The following is a 15,875-nucleotide window of genomic DNA, read 5'->3' as shown; positions in this document are numbered from 1 at the left end:
TCAAATATAATAATTATGTGATTGTAAAAAAATAAGAATGATTACGATTAAAATAATTAAAAATTCAACTTGTTTTTTTTTTCAACTTTTTATGCCTTACTATAGTGAATCTTCGACATGATTTAAATATGACACTCTTAATAAGTGATTTTCGTGTTATTTCCAAATTATAAATATAATTACAAAATATAAATGAAAGTCAAAAATTATGTTATAATATATTTCAACAACATAATTATGTATTTACATCGTACTTAATACATCTCATGACGTCACAAACAATTACTATGAAACAAGTAATAAATATAGTGAACAAGACAAAATTAATACTGGAATAAATAAAAATAAAAAATCGGTAACAATAAAAAAATGTGACCCTGTATTTACTTGATACCCAATAATTTCATGGAAATCAACATTCTGTTATCTAGTTTTTGGAAATGCTTAGACATTTTAAAAATCACAGCTAAAATTTGTACAATTTTAATGCTACGATTCAATTTTTTATATTTATGTGTCACATTTGGTGCAGGTTAAGTTGGGATCTCAGAGTAAATAATTGCACACTCTCTTACAACATAGTTCGTGTATCTAACTGGCAAAAACTTGTGTTATTTAACAATTTCAATGCTACTGCAACTTTCACGTAGCAACCTAAACTGGAAGGGCGAGTAGATGATAAGCGCGTACAGCCGAGGACATTTATTTCCTACCCATTTTGGTGAAATGTCACTACTCTCATAATGCACAAAGACAATAACAACACAAACACGCTAAATGATAGATGGCTCTTTTGCTTTACAATACTAGGTCGTGAGTGGGAAAGAAAATTAATTAGTAAACACTAGAAGTATGTTCTAAATAAGCGGACAGTGGCTTGTACCCACAGCGGCGTCTCCCGGCTGTGCAGCGCAGCGCTGCACTCTGCCGCGTGCTGGTGCAGCATGTCACACTCTTTGTGGAGCCTCTCCTGAATGACAACCAAATGTTTCCAAAGTTGACTAGACTCATCATCATCAGCAGCAGCCAGCCCTTTCATATGTCAAGATTCTCAACAAAAGTAAATGTGAATGCCATAGAAATATGTTACAAAAGTTTTGTAATGCTAATCTCTGTAATTGTAAAATTTCACTGTTATCACTGTTTTTGGATGACAGTTTACATACTAGAAATACATTTCTTCGGTGGAAACTCATAGTTATGATGTTACCTGTAATTCTGATGAGGTGGTAAATATGGCAGCCTGCGCCTCGAGGTCTCTCTTCACGGAGCGCTCGCCGAGGTTGGCGGACCCGATCACAGTCGCCCATGGCCGGCTGCTGCCAGGTGGGTAGTACCTGCAAGTGGACATGAACACATGAATTTTTCTAAATTTATAAAATAAAATGATCTTTTAAAAAGGTACTTGGCGTAATGAAAGGCACCAAACAGTTGCAGTACTAGAAATTTTAAAATATAAGATTTGACCAATTTATCACAGTAAAATGTTTACAACATGAGTACCTTGACACTTACCATAATCCTTTAGCATGAAAAGTCCACTCTGGTCTCTCATACTCCAGCATTAATATTCTACTTGCTTGATTGGTATCAACAACTCTTTGCCAAAACCTGCAACATTAATATTAATGTAAGAATTAATAGTAATACGTATATTAAAATAGGGTTGACAACAGACAGGAGTCTGTAAAACTTGAAGGTTTATAAAACCTTGTCTGCCGACCCCACAGATTGGGAAAAGGACATGGAGATGATAATAATGAATACATAAATTAAAATAACACAAGAAATAGCATACAATCTTCTAATATAATAAAAAAACATAGAGTACATACTTTTGTGCTATTAATGAATATGCATGTGGAATTCCACCAGCCGGCCATGCTGCTCCCAAAAATCCATTTGCCTGAAAATATTAACAAAACACTTATAGTTTCAATAAATAGCCATTGTGTACTTTTGATTGCTATTGAACACTTTTAGTACCAAATACCCGAGAGTTACATTTATACAAAAAAAAACTGGCATGGAAAGTATTGTCACTTACATTTGGATGTGCCATTAATAAACTGATATTAGCCTTGCAATTCTTTAGCAAAGTATTGACATAATTTTCAGTTAAATTAAAATAACCAGTAGCCAATCTGAGGTAAGATCCTTTGGGGGCAGAGGAGAGAATGTTGCATGTTGCATATTCATCTTGAGTGATATCAAATTCTCCCATTTGTATTAAAGGAAACACCCATGTGTCTTTTGTACCTACAATAAATATAGATATGTGTATCTTTAACAAATTTCCTTGGAAAAAAAATAGAATTTTAAATTAAAAAATAATTTACCATCATCAATTGATGTCATTTTTGTAATTTGCTTGCTCTTCCATTTTTCAATTAAGCCTACAATATTTCTATTAACATCCTTAATTAATGTTTCCTTAGAATACTTGTTCACTTTTTCACCGGACTCTTGTTTACTAAACTTTGTAACTTCATCTGAAATAAATGGTTAAAAAAATTATTTTAAATCTAAATAATTATAAAACATAAAAACTGAAACAAAACCAAAAATAAATAAAACTTACACAGCTACGTCATACCTATGAGTTCTTGATAAAAATTTGCAAGATCTACATCTTCAATTTCAATATAGCGATCCTGTCTCTTTTGAAAATAATCATTGGAGCAATTAGCACCACTCAATAAAACTGAATCATCAGTAATGTATAATTTCATGTGTTGTAGTCCCAAAATTTCATTATAACGAGCAGGTAAAATTTTGGACCAGGAGCCTTGAAGACGAGGAGTCTGGTACAAGGACAATTTACACTGATCTTGTGCAACCTTCACTAATTCTTGCACCATACTACGAGAATTGACTTCCCCACGAGTACCTCGCTGATAATCCAATAATACATCCAATTGTAATTTTTTATTTGAGATAAGATTTTTCCGTGTAACATCCAGTAATTTCTTTTCCAAGTCCCCTGTACCAATGTACAAACTGGCCACTGATATGCGACGATTGGCATTTTTAAATCTTTCACACAATGTATCATAAAATTTCCTTGGATCCGTTATTATATTCACTTTACTACTGTTTACAGGAAAACATGGTGAGATATTATAAAACCAATTGAAGCAATGTAACTCCGTCGACTTAAATCTAAGCGACATATTTTAATTGAACAACATATTTAGTATGTATAAGGATTTTCAACACTAAGTTTATAGATCAATTTGAATTCTCTTTGGCGTTATATCACCCTAAATCATACATTCAGATTAAAATGATAATTTTGAAACCATTTTATATCGATTTGACCTATTGACATTTGAGGTTAACATTTGACGTTGACATCTGTGGTTGACTTTGACACTGATTCTGAGAGTTACCAGAATATGATCTTGAGTTCTACCTAAATATTAGGTCCTTACATATGAAATTGGCGTTTTGTATGGGAGGAACAAAAAGTCGAATATTTTTTCATATAATATATTTAATTAATCAAAGTATAAACCATTATTTTCTATGCACTTTAGCCATCTCATAGGTAGTTCATTGATCCCTTTACTAAAAAAAACAGTCGGACGGGAATCAATAAAATCTTTGAAGGCGATTTGGACTGCCCCATCGGAGTTGAATTTTTTCCCTTGCAAGAAGTTATCCAAATTTCGAAAAAAATGGTAATCTGTTGGAGCAAGGTCCGGGGAGTACGGAGGATGTCTTAGACTTTCCAATTGAAGCTCTTCTAATTTAGTAGCCGTCTGTTGCGCAGTGTGTGGTCTAGCGTTGTCGTGAAGCAGCAGTGGCGTGGAGCGATTGACCAGCCTAGGTTGTTTAGCCGCTAGCTTTTCCATCATGGTTTGCAATTGCTGACAATAGACATCAGCCGTAATAGTCTGGCCAGATTTGAGAAAACTGTAATGAACAATACCGGCACTAGTCCACCAAACGCTTACAAGTAACTTTTTTGGGGTTAATTTTCGCTTGGGGCAGGATTTGGCTGGCTGGCCAGGATCCAACCATTGCGCTGAGCGCTTCCGATTATCGTAAAGAACCCATTTTTCATCACAGGTAATGATTCGGTTTAAAATACCTTCATTATTGTGCCGGTTTAGTAATGTAACGCAACAGTCGACGCGCGTTTGCCGGTTTGCTTCAGTCAATTCGTGAGGTACCCACCTTTCAAGCTTTTTAATCTTGCCAATTTGCATCAAGTGAATTAAAACAGTTTTATCACTAACATCGCAGCCTGCAGCTAACTCGGACGTGGTTTGCGATGGATCCGCTTCCACAATAGCCTTCAACTCTTCATTATCAACTTGAGTCTCAGGCCGTCCACGGGGCTTGTTCTGCAGATCGAAATTTCCAGAACGAAAACGTTGGAACCAAAAACGAACTGTGTTTTCTTTTGCATCACGACCGCCATACACATCATTCACCCTTCGAGTCGTTTCCGCAGCACTAGTGCCACGGCGGAACTCGTACTCGTAAATAATGCGATATTTTAAGTTTTCCATTTTGTAAAATGAGTGACGCAAACAGAAAAAAACAGAAGAAAAAAAACAAATGAATGACGGTCATCGAACCACAAATACATGAGTCTATAGCTGTACAAATTTGAATTTGAAATTCCTTACCAAAGAGGAGAAATTCGTGATTAAAGTGACCAGTACGAAAAACGCCAATTTCATATGTAAGGACCTAATATTTGAAAACTACACAAGTTCGATGTTTTGAAGAAAAGTTCTCAATTTTTTTATCAAATCCTCAACTTCTTCTTTCCAGTCACGTGACGCCCACTGCTGGGCATTGGCTTCCCCCAAAGATCGTCGCGATGGTCAGTCCTGTGCTACCCGCATCTATGATACTCCCGCAACCTTGATTAGATCATCGATCCATCTTGCGAGAAGCCTGCGCACGCTGCGTTGATCTTGTTTTTTTCAGTGGGACAATGCTTTATGCATTCGTTGAGGGAGGACGCAGTAGTTATGTTGGGTTATCTTCCGGATGGGAAGCATACCTACAAAACCTCTCTGTTACTTTTACAGATGGTGGCGAGGCCACGATCACGAGGCACGCTTGTCCTCGCCAGCGTCAGCTGCCGAAGCAGCTCCCACTATGGCCGAAGCAACTCCCACTATGGACGCTGCTTTGACTTGTCCGTGGCCGCCATTTCAGCACTTTGCAGCCCCATCGGCCGTCCGTTCTACTATATATCGCAGTCCTGAAGGGCTTTATTTGATTTTTCATAAAATATACTCATTTTAAATTGAACAACAAAAATTTGAAGTTCAACTACTGAACATTTCATACAACTGAAAATCGATTAGATAAAATAATACTTCATAGTTTATCAGTCCCTTAATTGATTTATTATAAATAATTTCAAATATAACACACATTGATATTTATATAAATCTCAAATTTATTAATTAGTAAATTCGCTTTATCACTTATTTGCAAAAAATAAAAATAAAATGTAATGCATATAAATCTGTATCTTCAAACAAAATATCACTTCACATAATTCTCTTCAAGAACTTCGCCCTGTTCAATACCATAGAACAACTTTTCATCTTTAATGTAAGCCCAAGACATTCTCTTAGAGGAAAAATATACTCCGACATCGCCATCCTTTGATAAAGTAATTGCACCAGCTGTGTTTTTCAAGCGTGTTGTCATAGCTGTAACAAATTAACATAAGCAAAAAGAAATCAATTAAGAAAATGAGCCTCATGTTTAACAATACTTATTGTAATTTTACCTGTAACTGCCTCTTTTGTGGCTGTTTCTGCATCAACTCCACTTTCCATTAGTTTTATAATACTATGAGCCAAGCAGACCTTCAAAATTGATTCTCCATGACCTGTATAAATATGTAATAACACTGTTCATCATTTGAAAAATTAAAATTTTCTCATAACTCTTAAATAAGAATGAAGATTATAAGTAGTGTAGCACATCTACAAATGCGGATTTCTATGGGCAGGCCAATTTGCTATTTTTAGTAAATTCAGGTGGCCGCTTTTGCTCATTTGCCACCTTATACTATAAAAAAATATTGGAACCTCCACATACTAATAAAACCAAAAGTAAGGTCATTATATACGATTTTATGCATGCACTAAGTTTTGTCCGCGACTACGTTAGCGTGGAATTTAAAGAAAACTTAATAAGTAGCCTAAGTGTTCCTCCAGACTATGTTCAACAGATGTGGCAAATTTCAAATAGATCCCCTGAGCCGTTTCGGAGATACCTCCAAACAAACTCCTATTAATCCATCCATCCATCTACACTTTCGCATTTAATAATACTAAAGAGCCAAAAAATTTTTCAGTAAATATAATAAAAAAATATAAAATCAATACAACTACAATAAATTTTGCCAACTTAGAAGAGACCATGGCCTTATTTATACACAGAATGTACATGTCTGATAAGATAAATTCATGAGAGCTTATTGTATCTCGTATCATATTTACTGTGATCACAATATTTGTCAGGAAGATTGACAGCCTTAATTCCATTACTTATGTCAATAAAACACTTAACATGAGTTTATCAATCTATAGTTTTGTTGATATACACACATTTATATTGAAGTTAAAATCTTCACAGCAACCAATAGACTATTAAGGTAAATATTTGTTCAAAGTTGTCATATTGTCTTCTGACCATATGACATAGACATAACACTTACAAAGATAACAATTAAAATACCTTTAAACACAACAAATAAGTTACTAATGTTCTGGAATAAGGTTGGCAAATTAAATAAAAATATTTGTTATTTTGATACCTGTTGTAGAGACACCTCCAATATTGTCATCAGCATAAGTGCCACTGCCGATTTGTGGAGTGTCTCCAATACGACCAACAACTTTACCAGTCATGCCGCCCGTGCTTGTTGCTACTGCTATATGCCCATTGATGTCAATGGCTACAGCACCCACTGTTCCAACACCACCCTGTTGAAAACATTCAAACTTGTGAGTTTCAAAAAATCAAACAGAACTTTTAATGATTGAAGTAAACAAAACAATTTACTGTAGTATTTTAAACCTCAAGTCTACTGTTTAGGATACAAATTGTAAAATATAAAGTTGTAGATATTTTACAATCTGTATCCTAAAACTTTATTTATTATTTTTCACACAAATAAATCGTACATTTTTAAAAAATAATAAACATACTTGTTAATAAATTAAACAACTTACTTCTGCAATGCCAACTTCTGTCTTTCCAAATTCACCACCTTTCTCCAAAAACTCTTTTAATGCAGCTTGTGCATTTTCACTTATTAATGATTCTTGAGGTACCATTGGGAAGCCCTAAAAAATATTTGCAATCAAATTAAAAAATATGTGTAATACAGTATTTTCTGAAAGTTTTTGCTACAATTACACAGATAATTAAAACAAACATGCTATAAATTAATTCTACCCTTACTTTATCTAAAGCAAACTGCTTTGCACCTTGTCCACCAATCAATGAGTGCGGTGAGTCTGTAAGAACCTTATGAGCAATGCTAATAGGATGAAGAAAATCTTTTATTAATGTCACTGCACCAACATCAAGATTTTCTCCGCTCATTATGCTTGCTTCCATTTCCACTTCACCAGCTAGATTCAATACTGAGCCATATCCTAAAAAAAAATATGTTACACTTTAGAATCCTACTCATGTTTTAAAAGTAACTTTCTTATTTATTTAGTGGAGAAAGCAAAGCCAATATTTTAAATTACATAGTAACCTTAGGTTTATTTGCCTGTTTCACAAAAATATTAGTGCCACTGAACTGGTTTTGAATGCTATAGTTACTAAAATTCTACATGCTAAAATGTTAAGCAAACCTGCATTAAAATTTTCATCCTTCTCCATAGATACAACAGCTGCTTCAACTGCATCAAGAGCACTACCATTATGCTGTAAAACTCTGTAGCCCTCCCTCACTGCTAATCTCACCCCATCCAGTTTGCCCTGCACTCTGCTTTGGGCTATGTCACCTGCACCCCCATGGACTATTAAAATTGGTTTCATTGCCTGAAAATCCGTTGTAAAACAGGTAATATAAGATTTTAAATTATATCACAATAAAAAAATACAAATAAATCTAGTTTAAAAATATCCAAAACTACCTTCAAATCAATCATTCAAATTCAAAGAGATCGGAAGGATGAAGTTAAACACTTCACACGTTAAACATAAAGCACCACGAAATATTATTCATTTATATAATATATTAACAAGATATGCACCTTAAATAAAATTAGGTCGTAAAGTATTAAAATTAATGTTGCGAATAAATCAAACATAAGTTACTTATCGTGTTTCACCAGCGCTTCTTATGCGTTCGTAAATATTTACATATAATATAACATATTAAACAGACATAAAACTTACAGAAAGTTGTTTTATACATAACATGGCAGTAACAAATAATAATACATTTCCATTCATGGTTTCCTTATTTAATGTTTATAGTTGATTTAAAAAAAAAAATGTATCAAGCAACAGTCCAGTTTCTGTGCACTGTACACCTATAAGTACACCTGTGCACACAAAGAATTACAAAGATAGAAATAAATATACGCATAAGTAACCGAACCGCATATTTATCTTACATACATAAATTGGTTGAATTTCGATTCCTCCAAGAATATTTAATAATAAAGCCTAGAGATATGGATACGCATCTGAGATAAAGTCGCAAGAGCTTGTTTGCAAAGATAGGAAGATAAACATTCATCTTTATCGAGGACGAATGATGAAAATGGACTGTAAAGTTAAAAAAAAAAACTATCGGTTTCTTCATTGGTATTATTTAGTTGACTCTAGACTAGGAAAATAATATAAATCTTAATATATCCATTATAATATCCGCTACCCAAAGGGGTATGCAGAATTTTAGACTTTATCTCTGAGTAAACTGGCTATCACTATTCGCTACCCTGTTTGATACCAATAATTCGGCTATTATTTTTAATAGTGAAAGTTTGACCAACTGTGTTATGTTTTTTACATTTGAAAAATTTTATTTAAAATTCGTCTTTAAACATCAGGTGATTTATTTTTCTTAAATATCAATATTAAACAAATATGGTATAGAAAATCAACATGTGGCAAACTGGCAACACTGATGTGATGGGTAGACAATGTACAAAATGAATGAATAGATAGAGGCGAATATTGCATTGCATTTTGCATTAAAAAAAACAAATTGTAATAGAAATGGTGGGCAGACTTACGAAGTAGAAATAATGTCAATTATTTACATATAAAGTTATTGTGATGTGTTGGTGAATCATTCAAAACAATGTCCACACCAGTGTCAAATCGAAAATATGGGGCACAGAAAATTCGACTCACAAGTATGCTCTTCCTTTCACAAATTTTTACTATGTTGATATTTTTGATACATTTTCTAATAATTTTATTATTTGATTTTGATTTTTAGTACTATGTGCAAGAAACTTGGTCCGGAGGGATCTTTTCCGTAAGTAAAACATATTTAATAAACCTTGTTTTGCAACAATTATGCTGTTTCCGTTGTATTACATCAAAGTTAGCTAATGCATTGAAATATCTTGTACTGCTGATTATATTCAATTATGTTACGATTTTATTATTTTTAGTATATTTACAAAGTTATTGTGGACATGATAACGTCGACTAAATATTTATTTCGTCGTGAGATGCGATACTTTTATGTCCCCAATTATAAATTCATTCTTATTTTTATGTTTTATTTAGTAAAACCGCAAGTTTTAATAACCTGAGTACTTTGGGATAACAATGTCTAAAGAACTTCTAGTTTTATGAGATCATACATGATATTTACTAATGATTTTATAAACATTTAGAGGAAGTAATATTTCATGATTGCCTTTTTTGTATTACACTTACTGTACCTTATAACTATTTCAATATCTTGTAATTATTTTTCATGTTATTTGTTTTCAATAAAAGTTGATAACTAGAGATAGAGACCTTGACCAATTTTTTTGTTATTTCAAGGCTTACCAGACCCATTTGTGAAAATATCAGTTGATGGCAGTGGTCAAGTATATTCTACAAATGCAGTGAAAGCGACTTTAGATCCAAAGTGGAACACCCATTATGACTTGTATCTCTCTAAGGGTGATGGCATCACAATTAGGTAAAAAAACTATAACTTATTCTTTATGTTATTTCAACATTTGTTATATTCTTAATAATTGAAATTCTGTTATTTAATTGGTTATTTTATAGTAATGATTTAAATCTCTGAATAAAATAGCATGATGTTTGTGCTGTACTTTTTATTAATAACAACTATTTGCTCAATGAAAATTAACCATAAAAGAAGTGAAAAGATTAGAGGAAACCTTCACAAATAAAAACCATTCATTCAAACAAATTATTGCAATTAAAATGTAAAAGAATTTTGTATTTTCCAGTGTGTGGAACCAACGAAAGGTACACAAAAGACAAGGGTCTGGTTTTCTTGGTTGTGTACGCATTCAACCATCAACAGTGCACAAATTAAAAGATACAGGCTGTACGTAAATTTGTTTTTTTAACAACATTTTACATATTTAATGTAAAGAAGGACAACTCCCATTCAGTACAAAAACTCCATCTCATAATAAATGTCATTAATAAGTTTATTAATAAATAATAATAATATTGAGTCCTGTGCAGATACAACTTTTGCATACCATTTCTACTCTTGGCTGTGATTCGATACTTTATCTTTTATTAGATCAATGTTTGGAGCTATGTGAAGAAAATCTAGGAAAAGCTTGTGGAGTTCGAGGCCAAGTTATTGTGTCTCTGCTATCAAGAGATAGTACAAGAGGAGAACCAGCCTCAGCTGCCGGTGAGGGCTCCCCACTGGCAGTAGTGGGACCTGCCGGAGAAGTTCGTGCACCGAGAGACCCACCAATTAATAATACGAATGTTTCACATTTACCTCTGCCCCCACACTGGGAAGAGAGATTTACATCAAGTGGCAGGTAATTGTGTTAAAATTATATTCTTGTATAGATAAAACATAAAATCTAATTTCAAAAGAGTTATTATAATGAATCTACAAGTTAACGATAATTTTCAGGCCATATTATGTTAACCATGCACTCAGAAGGACCCAGTGGGAACGACCGACGTCAGAAGACCTGAGCCCTGCGACCACGCAGCCCAGCTCTCCCTCTCCGCCCACACTCGCCTCACCCGCCTCCCCCGCCTCGCCCATGTCCCCCAGCTTACCTGCATCCCCTGCGTCACCATCATCACCTGTCACCGAAACGGATGTATCACTTGTCACATCAATTTCCTTGAGGTAAACTTATGACTTGTATTCACATTTTTTCATTTAATACCTGCTATGTTGAATATCTGTAAGTGATGGTTCTAAACTACAAAAACCCAAAAATGGGAAAGGCCTTTCAAAATAGTTAAAATTATTATATTTTCCAATCATGACATAACATGCCAAATTAAAATTCCAGACCGGAGCCTCAACCGCAAACAGCAGTGCGTTCGCGGCAAGTGCAGAATCCGTCTACGCCCACAACTCCGTCGACCACGCCCTCCCCCACGATACCTATAGCAGCTACGGACTTACCGCCTGGATACGGTGATTACAAATTATCTGATTATACTTCCAACTACCTTAAAATTCATTTTTATGTGTAATTAAATTCAAATTCAGCAAATGTATCATTATTATTATGTATAATTCAACAAGAATTTTATGGCAGTCGGAAAATATGTGAACATATATAAAATAAAGGAATGGCACGGTTTAATGTTGCCATTTTCACAATTTTTAAATTCCATAAAATTATCACCCATGATATTATTGGTCCGGGAGCCAGCGACAGATTTGGCCAATGGCCAATCCCCTCCCAATCGAAAATTCGTAAAATGCATAAAGGACTTATACTATGAATACTCGCGACCGTCAGCTGCGACTCCGTGGGTGGGGTGGGCAGTGGCAGCCTCCCAAACATGGAGAGAAAAAAAAATTTCAGTCATTTCCTCTCATTTGAAAATTTATCAGAGTATAGTTTATGTAGTATTTTGAAAGAAAAACATAGTCAGCGGACCATAACACGGTGGATTATACGTCAGCTGGCTCCTTAACATGAAAAAAATAAATTTGTTTTTCAGTGATTTCCTCTCAAATAAAAATTTACCTGGTGATCGTTTATATGCTACTATGAATGAAAATTAATGTCAGCTTGCTGTACCTCGGTGGAAAGTTTGTCAGCTGGCACCTTGAAATGACTTATGACTTGTTGGATGACATATGATTTGTTGGATGGTTAATTTGCTACAGTGTTTGAATGTATCAATTTAAGTATGTATAGTCCGGTCGCGGAGCAGGAAGAATTTCGTACAATGACCTCTTTACCTACTGACAGAGGTTACAAATATTTTTGTATTTAGTGCGGTTTACATGAATTATTTGAAGGAGAAAGAAAAATTACCAACTTATAAAATATAGTTATTATTATTATATAAATCATTTATTTAGATTTAATAATACAAGTTATAAAAATCTAGACAAGTATCTAATAATAAAAAATCAAAAATCAGAATCCGATTACTCTGTTTCGGAGTAACTGTTACTTTGCTCTATTGTTCAATTTCGAGAAGTGAAGAATTCATTTGCATAATATTTTAAAACCAAAAAGTAACTATCGGAAAGCCGGCAATAAAATAGATGATGTTGCCTGCACTTTCGTCTTTCAAATATTCGTTTCAATTGTTCATTTCGAACTATCCAATAATTAACTTTTTCGGTAATCCTTCTAACGGAGCCCATAAAATTTTTATTATGCAAACAAACAAACTAAAGGTTTACAATCCCTGAGTATGGCGGCCTTTGTTTCTGTGCGAGCGAGACTAATTGTATTTACGCGGGAGTGACAGAGACAGGTAATGCGAGTTCAATGTACGAAATTCTTCGTGCTCCGCGACCGGACTATAGTATGGAATTACTATGAGAAATTAAGTCATAAGTTGCAAATCATTTGCTTTGAGTTGCATCATGGACGAATTTCGGAAGAATTTTTAAAAAAATTTGCTCACTGGTAATCCTTAAATCTAGTAAGTAATTACAAAAAAAAACTTCAATAAGACCCATGATGATGTCTAAGCATAATTTGTTGTACATCAATAATTTTTTAAATTATTTTTTTTTTTATTTATTATAACGCGTATTTGCATAAATTGTTGCAGAGATGCGTACAACAGCGCAGGGTCAGGTATACTTCTATAACGGTGCGACTGGTGCGTCATCGTGGCACGACCCTCGCGTGCCTGCAGCGCTGCAGCATCGCGCAGCTGCAGCCGGCCCGCTACCTCCTGGCTGGGAGATGCGTCTCGCGCCCTCCGGCAGACCCTACTTTGTGGACCACAATCATCGCACCACACAGTTCACTGATCCCAGGCTGGCACTATCTGCTCGACTGGTGGGTTTATGTAGTAGACATGTATGCAAACGTCAGTTAGAGAATCTTTATTTTAAGTTTTGTGATGATTATAGGTTTTTTCTGTGATTATGTGCGATGGTTACATTCACAATTAAACCTATTATGGGTATTATTCGTACTTGATACCGTTTTTTTTTAATTGTGTCTTGATTAACAAAAGATCGCTTTACAGGGTAATGTTTTAATTTCGCAGCCGACATCTGACTCGTCTCCAGCATCGGCGTCACCTGCAGCTAACGTCACTGCGGTAGTCAGTGCTAATGGAGCTGTGCCCGGTGACCCGGAGCCCGACGCGCTGCCTAAATACAAGCGCGACCTAGCCGCTAAGGCCCGCGTACTCCGAGCTGAGCTGCAAGCGCTGCAGCCACAAACAGGGCACTGCAGGATTGAGGTACAAATTCATACCGTCCTGTCCGATACTAGAATCAAGCTTAGCAATATGCTTAGCTAAGCTGTCAAAATGTAAACGTGTGTCATGTCAAGCTGTCAAAGTGTTTAAGGGATTGAATCAAATTCACTTTTTTGGAAAATGGGTAAGCATTGTATTATATATGAACAGGAAAGACGAAGAAAAAACATTTCACATTGATATTTACAAAATTTATTTCTTTTTCGATGTGACATCTAACTCTAAACTATTGAAACTCTTTAGACAAACAGTCTGTTCTACGGCATCATCTGTTTTAGAAATTTTGCTACTAAACTTGCTACTAAGTATCTCTAATCATTAACATGTGCTGTAATAGCAACAAACAAAAAAATTGAAAATTTAAACAAAACGACAGTAAATAATTATATTTGTATTTCAGGTATCGCGCAACGAAGTACTAGAAGAATCGTACCGTCTAGTGATGAAGTTGCGCGGCAAGGAGTTGAGGAAGCGGCTGCTGGTGAAGTTCCGCGGCGAGGAGGGGCTGGACTACGGCGGTGTGGCGCGCGAGTGGCTCCACCTGCTGGGCCGCGAGCTCTTCAACCCGCACTACGGGCTGTTCCAGTACGCCAACTCCGGCGATGACAGATACGCGCTGCAAATCAATCCCGATTCCGGGGTAAGTGGTTACAATTACGTTTATTAGGTATATGTATATGAGAGATAAAAAATCGAATTTTGTTAATACCGTTTCTCTATTTTAAAGTATTATTTAAATTTATGTCGCAGGTAAATCCCGAACATCTGTCGTATTTCCACTTTGCGGGGCGTATCCTGGGCGTAGCGCTGTTCCACGGTCACCAGCTGGACGCCGCTTTCACTGCGCCCTTCTACAAGCAGCTGCTCGGCCGCGCCATCACGCTCAGGGACATACGCGATGTCGACCCCGAACTGCATCGCTCCCTATCTTGGATGCTGTGAGTTTCAACATTCTAACCATCCAACTACAAGACCGAGTATTCTGTTTTCTGACTGGAAGATGTATATACTAATTATTTATTATGTTCTGACATTTTTCAGAGAAAACAGCATAGCAGGCGTTATAGACACGACATTCTCGGTGGAATGTGCGTCGTTCGGCGCAGTGAGGAGTGTGGAGCTGCGGCCAGGAGGTGCGGCCGAGACCGTCACCGACGCCAACAAGCGCGACTACGTGCGTCTCTACGTCGCACACCGCTTCACGCGCGGCGCCGAGCGGCAGTGGCTAGCTTTGCAGCGCGGATTGGCAGATATTGTACCACCGCAGTTACTACGCCCACTATCCCCTAAGGACCTCCAACCCCTACTCGCAGGTCGCGCCGACCTAGACCCAGTCGACTGGAGGCGACACACGAGACTCAAACACGTAGCGCCCGACGCACCCATTGTCAACTGGTTCTGGGAGATCGTCGAAGAATTCGATCCAGAAATGAGAGCTAGGTTGCTACAGTTCGTCACCGGCTCCAGAAGAATTCCTCTAGCTGGCTTCAGAGCGTTACAAGGCTCGACCGGAGCCGCGGCGCCGAAGTTGTTCACTTTGCACTTAGTGGCCGACGCCTCGCCCGACTCGCTGCCCAAAGCGCACACTTGCTTCAACCGGCTCGATCTACCGCCATATCCTACTAAAGAGAAAATGCATGATAAATTAAAACAAGCCGTCCTCGAAACTGCCGGCTTTGCTGTTGAATGATACAAGGTTTTTCTAACTTGACTCTTATTTCTTTTAGGAATCTATGATAAAAATGGTGATAAAATTAACAAAGGCAGCAGAATCTTGTTAGAGTCAAATTTATTTTTATTTCTAAATAAAGGACAGACCAAGTTCATATAGAAAAATATAAAACATCTTCTACACAAGAATCACCTGTAACCAACAGGACGATCATTTGTAATTGTGTGTCAAAATCGCGCCAAGAGGAAGTCTATAATCTACCTACCCCTATTTTAGCCGATTGCCGTTTACTGGATTTTACTGCCTTTGT

General features: G+C 36.0%; 3 protein-coding genes across 7 annotated transcripts; 1 reads left to right on the top strand and 2 right to left on the bottom strand.

Moving 5' to 3' along the window:
- Positions 1-377: 377 nt before the first annotated feature.
- On the bottom strand, positions 378-3,246 carry LOC106717502 (CDP-diacylglycerol--glycerol-3-phosphate 3-phosphatidyltransferase, mitochondrial). Its single transcript, XM_014511374.2, has 7 exons — positions 2,597-3,246; positions 2,340-2,492; positions 2,048-2,259; positions 1,836-1,906; positions 1,516-1,611; positions 1,211-1,337; positions 378-970 (listed from the first exon to the last, which is right to left on the bottom strand). Exons 1-7 carry the CDS (start codon positions 3,171-3,173, stop codon positions 845-847), a joined length of 1,362 nt encoding a protein of 453 aa, XP_014366860.2. The 5' UTR covers positions 3,174-3,246; the 3' UTR covers positions 378-844.
- A 2,214-nt stretch (positions 3,247-5,460) lies between these two features.
- Positions 5,461-9,393, bottom strand: LOC106717547 (probable isoaspartyl peptidase/L-asparaginase GA20639). 5 transcript variants are annotated; one of them, XM_014511428.2, is made up of 7 exons: positions 9,373-9,393; positions 7,857-8,046; positions 7,453-7,649; positions 7,221-7,334; positions 6,803-6,971; positions 5,768-5,869; positions 5,461-5,687 (listed from the first exon to the last, which is right to left on the bottom strand). In XM_014511428.2, exons 2-7 carry the CDS (start codon positions 8,041-8,043, stop codon positions 5,518-5,520), a joined length of 939 nt encoding a protein of 312 aa, XP_014366914.2. In that variant the 5' UTR covers positions 8,044-8,046; positions 9,373-9,393; the 3' UTR covers positions 5,461-5,517. The 5 variants fall into 5 exon arrangements, with proteins under 5 accessions (XP_014366914.2, XP_014366911.2, XP_014366910.2 ...); XM_014511425.2 differs by lacking the exon at positions 9,373-9,393 and adding an exon at positions 8,632-8,725; XM_014511424.2 differs by lacking the exon at positions 9,373-9,393 and adding an exon at positions 8,407-8,560.
- LOC106717545 (E3 ubiquitin-protein ligase SMURF1) lies at positions 9,144-15,865 on the top strand. The gene is made up of 12 exons (XM_014511422.2): positions 9,144-9,374; positions 9,461-9,499; positions 10,021-10,162; positions 10,443-10,543; positions 10,748-11,000; positions 11,099-11,323; positions 11,493-11,620; positions 13,231-13,463; positions 13,678-13,875; positions 14,294-14,533; positions 14,644-14,831; positions 14,935-15,865. The coding sequence occupies exons 1-12, from the start codon at positions 9,320-9,322 to the stop codon at positions 15,581-15,583; spliced, it is 2,451 nt and encodes an 816-aa protein (XP_014366908.2). The 5' UTR covers positions 9,144-9,319; the 3' UTR covers positions 15,584-15,865.
- The last annotated feature ends 10 nt before the right edge of the window (positions 15,866-15,875 follow it).

The sequence above is a fragment of the Papilio machaon genome, chromosome 10 (assembly GCF_912999745.1).
Source record: "Papilio machaon chromosome 10, ilPapMach1.1, whole genome shotgun sequence".
NCBI lineage: Eukaryota > Metazoa > Arthropoda > Insecta > Lepidoptera > Papilionidae > Papilio > Papilio machaon.
This window is presented reverse-complemented; position numbering and strand designations above follow the sequence as displayed.

Excerpts from the sequence above, each read along its gene's own strand:
- LOC106717502 (XM_014511374.2), bottom strand. The coding sequence starts at position 3,173 with ATGTCGCTTAGATTTAAGTCGACGGAGTTACATTGCTTCAATTGGTTT. Across the intron at positions 2,260-2,339 it reads AATGACATCAATTGATGATG|GTACAAAAGACACATGGGTG; the intron begins GTAAATTATTTT and ends TATTTATTGTAG. Across the intron at positions 1,612-1,835 it reads TATTCATTAATAGCACAAAA|GTTTTGGCAAAGAGTTGTTG; the intron begins GTATGTACTCTA and ends TTAATGTTGCAG.
- LOC106717547 (XM_014511424.2), bottom strand. The coding sequence starts at position 8,463 with ATGAATGGAAATGTATTATTATTTGTTACTGCCATGTTATGTATAAAA. Across the intron at positions 7,650-7,856 it reads GGATGAAAATTTTAATGCAG|GATATGGCTCAGTATTGAAT; the intron begins GTTTGCTTAACA and ends ATTTTTTTTTAG. Across the intron at positions 6,972-7,220 it reads CAGAAGTTGGCATTGCAGAA|GGTGGTGTTGGAACAGTGGG; the intron begins GTAAGTTGTTTA and ends TGTTTTCAACAG.
- LOC106717545 (XM_014511422.2), top strand. The coding sequence starts at position 9,320 with ATGTCCACACCAGTGTCAAATCGAAAATATGGGGCACAGAAAATTCGA. Across the intron at positions 11,001-11,098 it reads AGATTTACATCAAGTGGCAG|GCCATATTATGTTAACCATG; the intron begins GTAATTGTGTTA and ends GATAATTTTCAG. Across the intron at positions 14,832-14,934 it reads CGCTCCCTATCTTGGATGCT|AGAAAACAGCATAGCAGGCG; the intron begins GTGAGTTTCAAC and ends GACATTTTTCAG.